General features: G+C 33.2%; 1 protein-coding gene across 2 annotated transcripts; it reads right to left on the bottom strand.

Annotated features, from left to right (window-relative positions):
- Positions 1 to 1,348: 1,348 nt before the first annotated feature.
- On the bottom strand, positions 1,349 to 11,692 carry KaiR1D (Kainate-type ionotropic glutamate receptor subunit 1D). Of its 2 annotated transcripts, none has more exons than XM_013317973.1 (19): positions 11,431 to 11,692; positions 9,318 to 9,394; positions 8,902 to 9,057; positions 8,247 to 8,431; positions 7,922 to 8,079; positions 7,585 to 7,726; positions 6,711 to 6,878; positions 6,624 to 6,644; positions 6,107 to 6,259; positions 5,769 to 5,987; positions 5,441 to 5,691; positions 4,980 to 5,159; positions 4,515 to 4,646; positions 3,051 to 3,249; positions 2,558 to 2,789; positions 2,316 to 2,431; positions 2,025 to 2,180; positions 1,717 to 1,725; positions 1,349 to 1,644 (listed from the first exon to the last, which is right to left on the bottom strand). In XM_013317973.1, exons 2-19 carry the CDS (start codon positions 9,391 to 9,393, stop codon positions 1,495 to 1,497), a joined length of 2,703 nt encoding a protein of 900 aa, XP_013173427.1. In that variant the 5' UTR covers position 9,394; positions 11,431 to 11,692; the 3' UTR covers positions 1,349 to 1,494. The 2 variants fall into 2 exon arrangements, with proteins under 2 accessions (XP_013173427.1, XP_013173426.1); XM_013317972.1 differs by lacking the exon at positions 4,515 to 4,646 and adding an exon at positions 4,146 to 4,283.
- Between the last annotated feature and the right edge of the window lie 4,727 nt (positions 11,693 to 16,419).

Below are 16,419 nucleotides of genomic sequence, written 5' to 3'. Positions count from 1 at the left end.
TTTGTATACATACAGGCTGTCCCAAAAGGTTACGTACATAGGAAGGGGGATGATAGGGGTGGTCACAAGGGTCACCAGGAAAATAAAATAAAAATTCCCCTTTGAGTATTAAAAAAAATGGCATTTTTTAAAAACTTAAAAATCTTACACCTTCTGGGGTAATTTTAATTTTCTTTAAAATCTTTGTTAGTTGTATTGTTTTTTTATTTCATATTGATATAGGGTTATTGACGATAACATAATAGCTTTATCTTTAAATGTAGCAATATTGGTAGGTCATTGGTTACAAAATTGCCCCAGAAAGTGTAAAATTTTTAAGTTTTTAAAAAATGCCCTTTATTTTTTTTAATACCCAGAGAGGAATTTTTATTTTATTTTTCTGATGACCCTTGTGACCACCCCTATCATCCCCCTTCCTATGTACGTAACCTTTTGGGACACCCTGTATATATTGATATATAGAAAACAGTGATTAAACATTTAATTATATCTAAGACTTATAATTAGCTTAAATAACTTAACTAACAATATTTAGCGCCTTAACATAAAAAGTTAGACAGTGTTTAAGTTACACTATAACTTAAATAACTTATATATCAATCCTTTTATATGTTGATATTAGACGATAAAAGAAATCCAGATTATTCTAATAAAACATATTTATGGATTAAAATTACTCTTTTATAACAACGTTGACATCGATAATATGACCGGCAGTTAAAGGGTTACAACACGTGTTAAATTAATCTGTTAAACTATACTTTTATTATTTTATTTATTAATACAGTTGTTTAAAACAGTGTAAATAATACAATTCATTAAAGAATGAGAATAAAAACCCTATAAATAGTAAATAATACTACTAGCAGTTGCCCGCGACTTCTTCCGCACGGAATTAAAAGAAAAATAAAGTAATAAATATAACTATTGATTATTGCCAACAAATATTAAAAATATCTAATTTTAGTTTTGATGCTTATAACATTTATTTTTAAAAACATATTTGTGCATTGCTTGCCTTGGACTTCCACTACTAAGACTTTATAAAAATCATACTGTTGTTTTTAACATTCTATTTTCAAAAAGGCAACGATTTTGTATTGATAGTTTACGCAGAAATCCACGGATATGACGATTCCTTGTCGCACATCTCTATTTGTTACGATTTGTGAATTGAGTTAAAAGCAACAGACATTTCGGTATAATTAACTTCTCTAGTAAGTTGTCTTAGAATATTAATTGTTTTTAAAATGGCAGTATTAAATCAGAAATTAGAAGTATGAAACACTTAAGTCTAAACTTACCTAAACTGTTGGTAAATTTTAAAATTTACTAGAGTTTCGTTTAATCACATGTATCAACGTAAAAATTATAAAAAAAAATTCACACATACACTTATTATCTTTACAAAAGACGTAATTCCCGTAATATTAAGTATACGCATTGTCATTAGGCCTACACATCGCTTGTTGGCGAGGAGGCAGAGTCACGGCGCTAGTGAAGCTGGCTCTTTGTACTAAACCCATAGTGAAGGTATGGGGACCCAGCGCCATCCCTAGTGTTAGCTGGCCCCCCACCGCTGCCAGTACTCGGGCACTTGAGCGCAGACCTCAGCTCCGAAGCCATTTCCGAACAAAGAGACGCCTGAGCCCACAAATTTATAAAAGGTAGATTTTATTCAAAACAAAATATATTCTGTGCTCAGAAAAAGTTTACCTCTTCCTTCTGATATATCCAATGCAGCAACGATAAAAATATTAAGAATTAATTAATATAATTAAGGTAATTGAAACAAATATTTCATGTGAAAAATTAGGTATCCGATCTAGCGGCTAATTAGATTATTCAAAGTAGTTTACCTATACAACGTACATTCAAAAATAAACCTAGAACAAAATAAAATAGGAATTAAAGCGGTTAACTAAAACACATCAATAGACATAGAAAATGAAAATAATCATTACGCAAAATAATTCAAAAAAAAAAATAATGAATCGTTTTAAAATAATGAATCGAATACGCACCCGTTCATCAACGGCCACCTTCCTAGATTTCCAAACGAACTCGCAGACGGCTATGACACATGCCACCCCCATACCGCCCATTAGTACGACAAACACACCGCCTACATTCGCGAGGCCCAGTTCGTTAGCTGTGGACGACGATTTTGAGGTTTCATCCTGCATAATCCAATCACGTTCATCAATAATCTTAACAAGATTAAACACACTTACAATACGCTTACAAGTTTTTACTTATTATAATATTAGTTAACGATTTTGTAATAGTGTAGTTATCGAATTTATAAAACCTACCCTACAAGAACCCCCGCCGCGTTTCTCTTTCCACCATTTTGTTTTTAAAATATGTAATTTTCCTTCCTCTTGCAACTTTAACACGGCTCCACTGATTGCGGTACGATATGGTGAATCTAAAATAGAAAATAATTCTTGTAACGACCAAACGTCAAGAAATTTCTAGTCTTAAATCATCAAAAATTTAATTTAAGTAAAAGTTTCTTAAAATAATTTTGTTTATCATACTATTAGTGTCTTACTTGGTGGCATCGCGATGCCGTATCCCTTTGAATCTAACATTCCTCCAACTTGTGTAAGATCGCAATTCCTTTCTACGACATATTCGATAGTAGTCGATTCCATTAAATAAGCATAGGAGCCTTTACCACGCATCACACGCTCTTCACCTTCTTTATTGCTACTAGTAAACACAGAGGGCCGAGCGGATTCCATAAATGACCACATTCTTTGATATGTTGAGAAGTTTGAATCCTACGTAACAAAAACAAATAATAAGACAATTATAGACATCATACAACAAATATTCATTGCACTACCGATAAACAAATGCCTTATCCATAATTCTAACATTAATTTACTGTCCTCGAACAGTGGACTGTCAAAATGACTTTCTAAATCCTTTTAATTAAGAAATTCTACTTGTACCCAAAACTTTATAAAGAAACATGTCCGAAAAAGAAGTTTGTGTACTTACAAAAGAATTCATTAACACTGATAAAATTAAAACTTTACCCTGAAAAAAGCAGCAGTGGAGCCACCTTTCAAAGCGCCATATTTAATTTTAGTCTGCTTAGCAAGGTCCTCGGCACTTTCAATGGGCGAGTCCATTCGTTCCACAGTTAGGAACGCCGCTAAGTTCGCGGTGTAAGAGGAAATCATTATCAATGTAAAGAACCACCACATTCCAGCCACCATTCGCGTTGATACTGCCCTGTTTAAAAGAAAAAATATTAAAAAAAAAACTAGTAACTAACGAAATATGTCTATCACAGTAACTTTTTCACTGCTGATACACGAGTACGTAAAACTGTCTGAGAAATCAGAGATAATAATCGTTTTGTACAAGTGTTTCGTCGGTGAAAACGCATGGTAAAATTACACTCGAACACAAACACAATTAAAATCTAAACTAGCATCTACATACAATTAACAACTTGATGCAGCAAGCTATAGATACTACACTGAGCCAGTTATTTTTGAAAATGAAATCCTAGCAATCTACAATATGGTAACATATCCAATAATCCTATTCCATCACATAATTTAATGGTTGACAATGTGTAAATTTCGCAAAGGGTTGTTGAGGTCCCTTTGAAACTAATTAGATATATACAAATATTGGAGTTTGGTGATAGATCTATTTCCGGGATTTTATTAGCATAGGATTAATTAAACGCAACTTAGGTTTGTTGAATTATTATTAACTCTCTCTATGTAAAGTAGAACCTAACGGAATCAATGCCAAAATGAACGAAAATGGGAACGTGAGATTCGATATGTCGGTCTTCGCGTCTAAGAAAGTAGATATAGAAATATGATCCCTTTTGGAATGAAAAGTGGGTAACAATGTTAAAGGCATTTTTGATATTGCCGAAAGTATTGATTCACTACCAACAAACTGCTTTGATTTCAAGAAAGAGATAAAGTATCTGGTAACATTTTATAATAAAACGAAGCTTTAGAAGATTCACGCTAGAAATTTAGTTTAATACAAAAGAATTGATGCTAAGTTGCTAGCATTAGCTAGTTTATGATACTTCTATTTCATATAGCTTTAAACAAATATCTGCAACCGTAGAAGCTATCTGTTAGCCAATATGGACTTACTTCGGTGCGATATCCGAACCTTGCTGCATCAAGGATCCAATAGTGAACCAAAGCGAGTTCAACAGAGTGAACTGGTTCTCCAGCACTTGGGGCTCGTCAATACAGTTCCCGGGGCTGTCCCACTCGTAGGGGCTGAACCTGCGCCCAAATACAGCCCGTCATTTAAAATTATCAGGAATCAATTCACGAATTACAAATTCTCCCAATATCGTATTAGGCAATATCCCAAATTACACCGTTATGATGATGAAGTAAACTAGTGTCGGAATCTACTTTAGAAATAGATTGTTTACTACCCATTTCATTCTAGTCGAATTCGCTACGGTCACTTTTGTAAAACGCGTTGCGCTTTATAATCTCATTTCTTACTTGGGGAGAAAATCACAACTTTGCTGCATAAGGGATCCGATAGCAAACCACAAACAATTTGCCAACGAGAAAATGTTTTCCAATTTTTCACCATCCGACGAGTGTGTTGGATGCCATTCGTATGGTGTGAACCTAGTAGTAATCAACTTATGGTAAAAGAGCTTTATTTGTTAAATGCAGTATTGTTTGAATAATTAAGATATATCACCGTATGTCTTTTCACAGCTAGTATATAAAAAGTAACAGTTGTTAGTTTCCAATGTCATAATACGATGCGATATAACTATTGTCACACTAAACAGTCACATGAAATCTAATAAAGTATTGAGTTCAGAAAAACATTTATATACAACATACACAAGGGATGTCCTTTAAGTTAATTTGAAATTCAATGTAAATCAAAATATGATAATAGCAGTTTGAAGTGAATTATGTTATATCAAAACTTATTTTTATTTTACGAACCTTGCAAGAATAAATAAAAGTACCGAAACTCCCAAATACGCTGTTGCCATATAAATCCAAACATCCAAGGATAGAGGTGATAGGAAGGAGAATAAATTTGGCGGTTGCTTTATAGGCTTCCGATATAAAACCGATATGCCGAGATTCATGAAAGGCATCGTGAAATCAACCACTTGCTCCCTGTTGTACAAAGAAAAGCATACAATGTTTAGGAAAACGCTATTTAAGGAAAACTGCTCGTAAGTTATTCGTCGTACAAAATTTTACATTAAAGGTGTCATAATATTATTTGATGAACCCTTGTCAATTAGGTACTATAAATTACGACAATCGTAACTTTTAAATTTATTATAAGTTACAATATACTGAAACATTATCAGAAGAAATCAATGTCTGGCTTTAATTATCATATGACAGAAATAATAGTTCAATTCTAAAGGGCAAAACTCTACAACACATACCTGTCGTAGGTGATCGTAAGATCGGCTATAGCGACATCAGCTCTTTGTTCCAACAACTCTCTTATCATACCATCCCACTCTTTAGTCTCTCGATTGTAAGATCCATATCGTCCATCAGGCGCTAGTTTAAAAGTATAATTAAAACCAAGCACTTTCGAAATCTCATGTATCAGGTCAATCGCGTAACCCTCAAACTGTGCATTGCCAATAAGCTTTTCACTTGCTTCCTTTCTCATACAGTATGGAGCACTCTAAAATAAAACAATTGTTTTATAAAATGTTAATACAAGTAAATATTTATTATTGTTTTGTTGTAGAAATCAAATACCAAAATTGTAGTCACAATGAGTGTTTTATTCTGTAGTATTTCGACTATTTGTTTTTGATTATCTCCGTAAGATCTCGTGTAATTGACGCCCTCCGAGGAATTCCACGTCCCGGCCTTTTGCAAGCCGTCCCTTGTTAATTCGATAATGTCAAGAGTGAAATCGCTCCTAAATCCTTGGTGGTCAAACTTTATAACACCAGTTAGTCCTTTCATCTCCACCTATTAGACGTATAAATCTTGCTTAAGTTTATACATTAAGTATTATATTACACAATATAAACTGCAAACGTAATTTATTTTACTAACACGTATTTATTAAATTTAATATAATAACTTACAATCTTCATATAATTAATAAGACTATATCCATGCGGCCATGTGTCTTCGGCGTCGCAAGACAAAGGTTTTACGTCAATTTGTTGCGATGTGTCAAGGTCGTGCAATGCTTTGGCAAATAAATGTACCGCGTCGTACATCAATGCTGTTTCAGTCTGTATTAAAATATAAGTTACAATGTTATGTTCATTTCTTGTTAGATTGTCGAAATGCTTTATGGAATTGGCTCATCATTTTCAGATTGAACCAATATCGTTAATATTTCAAGTTCAAATACCAATAAAGGTCAAAATTAGGCTCAAAAAATTTAATAACTTTATTACTGGTAATCTGTTGTTACTGAGACTAACTAGCAAATAATCCTATTTTTTATTGCGTCATGTAATTTGAGGATATGTGCTAGAAGCTATTTATAAAATGTTTTTTGATGTCTAAATCCAGAAGTATGCATTGTATATTTAGTTTTTGAATAATATTATATATTTTTTAATAACGACATTAAAAGTTGAACACACTTACCTTAATAAACGTCATATTTTCCTGAAAAAATAATTAATATTATCAGTTTAATTTTTCAATCACTTTAAATGATATTAACTTTCTTACCTTAGCAGATGTATGACCTAATTGTAATTTACGACCTTTTCTAGCTTCATCATACACCCAATCCCGAACTACTCTTTGTACATCTGATCTCTCTGGATCCAATAATCTTAAAGCTGTTATATTCGTTCCACCATATTTGAATTCTTCTAAATCAACGCTGTGTAAATCCTAAACAATCATAAATTGAATATTACACAAACTTTAAGTTAATGACTTAAAGATTATTCATCAGCTTTTTAATTTATTGAACTTAAGTTGTTAAAAACCTAATGAAGTCACTGAAAAATTAATGCGATAAATTACTCGAATCTTTGACTACTCAGATATTCATAAGTAAGCTGAGAAGTTTCTTCTTTATCCTCGTTTTTAACGAAAAATCTCTGGATCTTCCCTTCGCTATGTCTTTTTACAGTACCATTATACATCTAGCATATTGCTGCAAAAAGGAATCGAAGAAACTCCAATTTCGATTTATGCCTGATGGTTTGTTTCATAAAACCATTTAAGCTTACAGCTTGAAATCGAAATAACGTGGAGCTATCTTTGTGTTCTATTGTTGGTCCGTTATCATCTCTTTCGCTTCGCTTTGTTTCCGTTTCTCTTTCGCGACTATGTGCTACATACTGACACTGATGATGTAAGCAAAAAAGTAATGAGATTGAATGTGGATGGCTACAAGGGTAGGGGAAGACCAAAAAAGTATGGAATGACTCTGTGAAAGAGGATATGCGTAAGAAGGGGGTAGACTCGGATATGACGGCTGATAGAGATGTATGGAGCAGTAGTATATACTGTGCCGACCCTCGATAGGGATAAGGGTAGGTTAATGATGTGCTACATACTGACACTCAGATTAATTTAAAAGTATACTAACCAGTGAAGTTATTAAATAGCTATGGTAATCCGACATCATACCGATCTGTTGCGCTTGTTGTAGTACATCACGTATTCTTTCTGTAGCACAGTCAAGAACAATGTGCGATTCTGCTGAATTTTTTATTTGTTTCAATAGTGGCCTACAAGAAAACTGTAACGTTAGTATCACACTAGGGTGCTGCCCACGTGTGAAGGTATATAATGGTTAAACCTTTTTTTATTTGCTTTAATAGTGGTCTACAAAAAAATTTGTAACGTTAGTCTCACACGAGGGTGCTGCCCGCGTGTGTATTATGGTGAAATCAAGTAGCAAGGTCAATTGATTTGTAAATTACCTATAATCATGTGATTCAGGTAGTTGTCTAACTGCAACTGGAAGTTCTGTAGGTCCATGGGCTTTTAAAAGCTCTTGTAGGCGAACTAAACCATCGCTATTTTCATATACAATGGTAAAAGACTTCCAACCCCACGCTCGAACAAGGTCAACGTAAGCCTAAAATTGTTGGTGAATGAATATCGAAATGTAAGAGTAGAAACCGTAAAGTTTAATACCAAAGACGATTTTTAAATCACCCAAAAAAAATTTTGTTTATTTTTATTGTAAAAAATCTATATAAATAAAGAATGAAAGCAATCTTAACTTATACTGTTTTCTCTTACCCGACTTAATGCGGCAGGATGGGGATACAAGTTGACAAGACATGACTCTCTTCGAGTGCGGTACTCCCACCTGGTCTCCAAGTGGGGCAGTTCCATCGTGTCGCAGATGGACTGGACGTGGGACGCCGCCGGAGCTGACTGCGGCCCAAATATCGCTGCCACACCACTTCTTAGCAAGTGGCATACTACATACGTTCATTGGAATAGATGATAAGGTTAGAACATACTTTTGCCTATATAGAAAATTGATTTATTTTTTGTGTAAATGTTTTTTTTTTTTACTGAGTGTGATGTGGAATTTATCAACTTAAGACCTCATTTAAAAAAATGCCAAAATGTTTTTTTTTTCGTTAATGTATATTTTTTTAATACTAGAAGGAAATAAATGGAAGAAAACAGCCAGTTTTAAATTTTTTCATTAGAATATGCACAGAAATACGCTATCCAAAACTGTGCAAAAATTTTATCAAGATCCAAATTTTTTGTTACCGACTACCATCTATACACCCATGCATCCATCTAAACTTTCGCATTTATAATCTTAGTATTATTATATTATAAACTAAAAAGAAACACCATATTAAATTATACAACTAATCATCACTAACGTAAAGTACGGAATAAATAATAAACATTTTGAATAAGGGCAACAAACCTCGTTTAGACGCGTGAAAGCTATCTTGTGGCGATATGGTTTCAACTTGAGCTAACAATTTGGCTCGGGGTAAAACCGCCCTGTCCGCATTTACTCGCTCGACCGCGTACCGGAATGCCACCTCTTGCTTATCATCCTCAGGATGGAATAACCCACCTTATTTACATAACATATTTAATATTAAAATTTTCAGTCTTCAAAGCTATAATAATCTTATTTAAGGAAGGAATCAACAACATGCACTTTTGCCAAATCCACATCTAAGTGGAAGGCCAATCGTTTCCTTTGATTTCCGTTTATATATTTTTGTAAAGTCAGAAAATACAACAGCAAAACTAATAAATTTTACGTAGGAGATATAATTGTCAATATTTTAAATATCTATTAAATCGACAACTTTTATAAGTAAGTCTTACCAATTCGTATTGTATCTGGCAACGCAGACAGATGTCCGAATAATAAAAGCAGGAAAATTATTTTCGTTCCCCTCATTCTGAAACGATAAAATTGTTCGAAAATCTTTTTTCATATTTAAAATCAAATTTTTAACAACCGAGGATCCTGATGTTTTCGAATCTTTTAAGCTCATAAAAAATTACATAAAGTGCTTCTTTCGGAAGAATACATGCCTACTTAACCTTTTAACAGCCACAATGGGTTTTATAGGTACTTCAAAGGACATCAGCTCTACAAATGGTTCTGTAATTACTGGCAAGTTACACTATTCTCGTCGCAATTTCGGTTCAATAATGTTATCCAGTCATTTAGGCACTACTACGTTCAATTAGATTTATTCAATATTAAACAAACTGAAGTGCTTTTTTTATATCATAAGGTGGCAAACGAGCGAGCGGCCAACTCAAATCGTAGAAATAGCGAAGTGATCGTTGGCCATAGACATGCTCAATTGCATATGCGTTGCCTACCATTAATCGACGGAGGAAAGGATGCACAGAGCGAAAATATTTTCCCTTTCCATGCATCCTCTCATCCGGAAAGTCCACTTCCACTTCCCATCCTTTCCTCATAAGAAAATGGGTGGGAAGGGAAAGAGGACTAAATTAGACCCCCGGGACGCACGCACACTCATCAGACGAAACGCGGAATTGCTTCCACTTCTCGCCTGTCTTCTGTGTGGTCGTGGTATTTCACCGGGCGAACCGGGCCGATTCGTGCGAAGATGTTAAAGCGGGCTCTACCACTGTTAAGAGATTGTTTGCAGGATTGCCTTATTTAATGCAATTCAAGGCTTTTCAATTTAGCAATGAATGTGTATTTTTTCGTCTGGAATGTTTAATAATATCTTAGAATTTTCCTATTAGTATTGTCAAGCCAAGTACTTAAATTTATTCTCCCACTTTTGTAATTATGTTTCGAATATCACGAGAATTTATCTAACTTAAGTAATAATTTCAAAGACGTTTGCAAACCTTTTAAAATTTCAAAACTGTAATGCATAATTTAGATCCCCCCAGGCCAATTAATATGCTCATGTTATGATTGTATTAAAACTAGATATTATACGAATAATTACTAAAAATAGCGTTTCATTTCCAAGATAACTGTTGTCTTAGTTGATACAACTTTATTATCTTAGGACGGCTTACATATTTAAACGGGACAGTCTTGGTTATGTTTCCACGATCCCTATTTTGCGTAATTAAATGCTAAATAGTCTTGATCGATCTTACAATGAGTTTACACTACTCGAACACATTTCTAAACATATTGCTATCTTTGTTTTTAACAACAAGTATAAGAGAGACGACAAGACATTTTTATCCATTATTATTTTTATCGTGAAACGGTACAATTCGAAGACTCAACGCTAAGGGATTAAGTAGTTTTAATACTTGTTAGTTTGAAAATTGACAAAGATATGTGTGTACATATTCGATGTTTCACAGTGGTACGTTTGAGACATCTATTATTTGAAGTAGGCTTCAATTCTTGAATTGCCTCTACGTTACGGGACACAGGCCTAAAGCATAGTCTGCGTTTCGCAATGAATTGAAGCCCGGAAGCGAAGTTTTAGACGTCAGGCGCATCTCATCCCTTTTTAAAGGATTGGAGAAAAAATGCCTGATGTGTAATTTACAAACTGTGTTTCTCCGGTGCGTGAATGTGAATAAGCTAACTACGCTATATATTTGAAGTCCTATTTCCACGCGATTGTAATTCAAGCCAATTTTTCAGAATCTCTATATAAAATGTTCACCAATAATGCTCTGAAATTGACAAATTTCAGATAATTCCGTACCTCATTTAAAACTAAGTACTTGTTATAATGCTTCTGTAGAACCACCATTAAAAAACACGTTTGAACCGTATCATTTCCTTTGACTATTAAGTTCAAAATAAAGTATTTGATTATAAGAATAGATATGACACAAAATAAGAATGAAAAACCATATTTTATCATTCTATAAAAACTATATTTTAAAACCAACATATCTGTATAATAATATCTGTCTGAGGATTCGTCACAAGCATTTCTTTGGTTTCAGTTCGCGTTAAAAGTACACTTACCTGCACTGATTAGACAATTTTCCACTTTAGCTGTTACATGGAATAACATTCCAAAACTGAAGCTCAAATTATACAAATAATATTAAAAAAAAACAATAAAAATCACAGTCACCAATCACTTCATAGGAACAATATTCGTTGTATGCGTTAGATAATATCGCATATTTTAAACAGTTATAACAGTTATAGGAAGTAGTTATTTATAGATTTAATTGAATTGGATAATGAGTCGTTTATGGTGATTTATTAAAAGCGATATTAATAGCCGGTAAAGGCACGGCCGGCCCCGATGGCAGCCGCGGGTAGCTAACGCTTGCAGGGATGAAACGGCGAAACGTTACCGCGCTTGCGCGTACATCCACTCGCCGTGGTTTCCATCCACAGAGATAGTATATACGCCTTTATCCACTCCTTATTCTATATCCCAGGAGCACAATTATTTTTCATAAGTGATTTAAAAATTACATCTATTGATAATCATACACATGATATACTTTAGTAAAACAATTGATGTAAGAATTCCTTCTAACTTTAACCTCACAGAAATTGATCATTTACGTAAAATTACAAAACAACCTAAATGATTAATGTGTCTTGTGGACACAACTTTATCATAACAGAAAACATATTTCTATATTATGTTTAGAACTCTTCGGCAGTACTGAAAGTCTTGTTATTCATTCTCTCTTATTATTATGTTTTCTCAAATGTTACAAATCGTTTCTTTAAATAATAATAAGTATAATAAACACCATAAAATAATAGGAAATAAATTTTGCAGTAATACTGTGCTACAGGCGACTAACCACCGCTCGCTCGCGCACGCACCCCGCCGTCCGTTGAACTCGCGAGGATTTCATGTCCACAACGCAAATTGTCTTTTCATTATTCACACCGCGAATATTTCGTCCTTTGACATACCAACAATACGCTACGAATATGAACCACGCTAATTATGATCCGCTCCAGAAAACAACATCGGAAACTCTACGGGAATTAAAAAGTATTTTCACATTTTTTACATTTTATAAAAGACAAAAAATGCGGAAGCAACAAAAGCTGTAGCGCAAGTCGATTCAGAGCGTAAAAAACTGCATCTTTATAAGAAAAAATCAGGATTTTGTTTTTTTTTTTCAAAAAATCTGATACCTAATAAATATTAGAATTGGTTTATCTAAACAATACTGATAGATAAAGACTATTTTTTTTTAATTTATACCAATAAAAGTATCAATAATCCTGGAAGTAACAAATAAAATCCATTACTTCATTAAAATAATATTTTGTGAGGATATAAAGAATATTGAGCCTCATTTAAACAGAAAGGGATACAAGTGGTCGTTGTTGTATCTAGCAAATTGTCTATATTCAGGCCCACTGTAATTCCTGTGCAAATTTTATTGTTACTTTTATCTTATGTTAGTATATTACGTTCAAGTTATCTTAATACTTACCTTATATAAACTTCTTTGTTTTTAATCCTTTTTTCGTTTTAACGAAGCAATTTTTCTTTTTATCCCCAATAGTTGTATAGAACTAGCTGTCGGCCAGAACTCCGTCCGCGCGGAATTAAAAAAAACTTCTCAGTTAGTACTCTATGTCTTCCTCCAGACTATGTCCTATCTGTATGCCAAATCTCAACGAGTTTCGTTAGGTGGTTCTGGAGATACGTAGTAACAAACATCCATCCATCTAAACATTCGCATTTATAATATTAGTAACATTGAAACTTCCAAATAATTACCGGATATATCTGTTTATTTTCACATCTTTTATGTAATCGGTGAATATACAGTTCTTTGGTCTTATTTCGAATAATATTGAACAAAACTTTGTTATTAACATATCTTGGGGAAGTAAAATGGACGAAAGTTTCTATAGCAATGCACGAGGGCACTAAACTTTTAAGGTTATTCGAGTACCAATTGTGCGCTGGCTTACTTCCAAAAGATAAATGTCAAGTCGACCTCAAATTTATCTATAAGAAATAGATCGATTCGATCTTATGGTAATCATACGAAGAAGAATTTAATACGTAAACACTTCTTATGAAAAGGTATAAAAATTCAAGTGTAAATTCAATGACCTACGAAAATTCCAAGTCTACGTCTACGTCTATGTCTACAATGTCTACGACACGTTACGTCACGGTAAGTTTGAGAAAAAAATGTGATTTTTTTAATCAGTCTCGTAATTGAATATACTGAATTCAATAACACAAATAATGTGAAAACCTAATCTGTAATACCTCTAAAGAGAAATTCGTGTAGAATACTTATTACGAACAATATGAGTGACTAGCTATTGCGTGCGGTTTCGACCGCGCGGAATTAACTTTTTCTTGTATATTTAGAAAAGTAGTTTTTAAGTTTATTGGTTACATACAAAAATACAAATTTGTTTAAAAATTAGTATAGATATAGATGAATGTAATGAAATATAAAAGGGTTTCTATAAGCTTGTCTACTCTTCATGAAATTTTATCACGTCCTTGATAAAGTCTCTCACGAACGGGTTTAAATTCCTATTCATATTCGAGACCTGAATTTGATGACGTGACTGATGTCACAAATTGGGCTGCTGAAAAGGGTTTTTGAACCACAGGGCATGCGTGAAGCAAAGATTTGGAATAAGTTGCCGTCGTTGAAGTATCCATTGTTCGACTTACGATTTATGATTTTCAATTTATAAAGTCGAGCTCTTTTCAAGTTGATAAATATGGACTCCCGACAGGTCCGAAATAAATCGGTGCCGTCATCTGACGATTGTACGTGAGTTCAGCCGTTGCTAATTAATTTATTGCGAAATAAACAAAAGTTAATAAATTAATACATAGAAAAAGGAACTGTTGAATTTTTCTCAATATTGCATTATTTACAGAATTTTAATGGTCTCAACTGCAAAAGCACTTAAACTTAATCTGACGGTAGTAAAATGCAATTTTCTTTGGTTTTTTTTTCTGTTGTATTATTGGTTTTCTTCTATTTGTTTTTAGACTATTGTTTAAGTGTTTGTAATTAAGTAAAGCGTATCGTTAATTCGGCAGTAATCGTATATCAAGTAAAGCCGGGGCGGATCACTAGTCCTGAATAATTTCATATTTAGTATTGGCAGTTTTCTAGATTTCAAATTACTTTTAGATCGAAAAATAAACGAGAGGTCGAATCCAATATTAATTTAATTTACATAACATTTAGAATCTAATATCTTGAGAAAATGGTTTTGTCTGTACAATAAATATTCTTATTTCTGCATAAATTACCAAATAATATTTATTTAAATTCTACTTACTTATTATCCTACCGAAATTATTATGTACTTTGGTTACCAATACATTCAAAGGGTGGAATTTTTTTTATATGGACCGAGAGCCAAGAGCCGGCATACTTTACATACAGTAACACACACAACAAGCTTAATTGTTATACGATTACTTAGTAGACGTATAGTTCGAATGGGCATAAGTAACACGCTGAAGTTTGAAATAAACATGTCTATCGTTACTTATATTAACAAAGCTGATTTTCACACACGCGTGGAAGGAAATCGTAACAATGTCGAATTAAATACTGCCAGACACATTCTGAGGCCGTTTTCGAAGACAGACACTTCAAAAATGGTAAAAATATGACTGAACTTTATTTTTTGATGCTTGATTCTTATACATCATACTTAGGATACTATCACAATAACCCCTGCAAGCAGATAGATACTTTTGATGGGGCACACCTCCCAGACACTTTAAAAGTCTGGGGGTCCCTTTGCGGTGACATTGTTTGCCTCATCAAGAGTGTCTGCTTGCACTGCATATTGTCATATGCAGAAATCGACCTTTGGAACTTAAGTTTGACTGTTTACTATTTTTAAACGTAACCTAAGTTCCACTACTAACAGTTTTACGTTCTGAGTTTGTTTGTCACCTAGCTCCAAATGTGCATAAAGCTTAAACAAAATAACTATTAATTGTGATAGAATTTCGACCAATGAGCTTCCACTAAAACTTTTTAATACCCAATACGATGCAAATTCAATGTACAATAATGCCTTCTATGTATTCCAAACAGCCGTAAAGTTTTAAGCGATCAGCTTACGTATTAGCATGTATTCCCAGTTTGTATGCAAAAGATTCACATCGTAAACCCTTTTTTTATGGCCCGAGTTTTCTATGACACGAGGATAACCCTAAACAACAACAATATATATCACATGTATTCGTAAAAAGGGACGAAATTAAAAGAAAAAAACACAATGTCATGATTTCTGAAAACATTACATTTTTTGAGTAAATTTTAGTGTTCATAAATTAAAAAAAAAATTACTAATATTATAAATGGGAATGTTTAGATGGATGTTTTTTATTGAAGGTATCTCCAAAAGGGCGGTTCGGATCTTGATGATTTTTGGCATCCATATCAGAACATACTCTAGAAGAACACATAGGCTACTAATTATGTTTTTTTTTAAAGCACGGACGGAATCGGGGGCGACAGCTAGTTATAAAACAGAGTAAGCTGTAAAATATGTAAATCTTTGTGAAAGGCTGTAGACAGCGATAATACCTTCATTAATTAAGGAAGATTTGTGAATTTCAGGACTGTAGTTAAATTATTAACATCGTCTGAAAGCTTTGGCAAAGTCATTTTCAGACAATGTAACGACTTACCAAACTAAAGTCGATTAAAAAGACTTTATACTAGTTTTTAAGGTAGACTTCTAAAAGTATAAATAAATTACTCAACCGAAGAATAGAAGTAATTTTAGTTTTCAATTGTTTTATATCTTTACTGTTCATTATAAAATGAAAATAAAATCTTGTTTCGTAATTATAAAGGAGCACCTACATTTGCTTGATAAGCTTCGTATCAGAGAATTGTTCCACGCATCATGTTATCTACAAAGAAAGAAAGAAAATGACTCATAAAGGTATCAACATTTCTCTAACCATGAATAATATATGAAAATGCTCGTTACCACATTAAGAAACATTAA

This window comes from Papilio xuthus, unplaced genomic scaffold (genome assembly GCF_000836235.2).
Source record: "Papilio xuthus unplaced genomic scaffold, Pxut_1.1 DF826933.1, whole genome shotgun sequence".
In the NCBI taxonomy this organism is placed as follows: Eukaryota; Metazoa; Arthropoda; class Insecta; order Lepidoptera; family Papilionidae; genus Papilio; species Papilio xuthus.
The sequence above is the reverse complement of the archived record's forward strand: the minus strand, read 5'-3'. Positions and strand labels throughout refer to the sequence as shown.

Excerpts from the sequence above, each read along its gene's own strand:
- KaiR1D (XM_013317972.1), bottom strand. The coding sequence starts at position 9,393 with ATGAGGGGAACGAAAATAATTTTCCTGCTTTTATTATTCGGACATCTG. Across the intron at positions 6,645-6,710 it reads TAGGTCATACATCTGCTAAG|GAAAATATGACGTTTATTAA; the intron begins GTAAGAAAGTTA and ends TTATTTTTTCAG. Across the intron at positions 6,260-6,623 it reads AAAATATGACGTTTATTAAG|ACTGAAACAGCATTGATGTA; the intron begins GTAAGTGTGTTC and ends ATTTTAATACAG.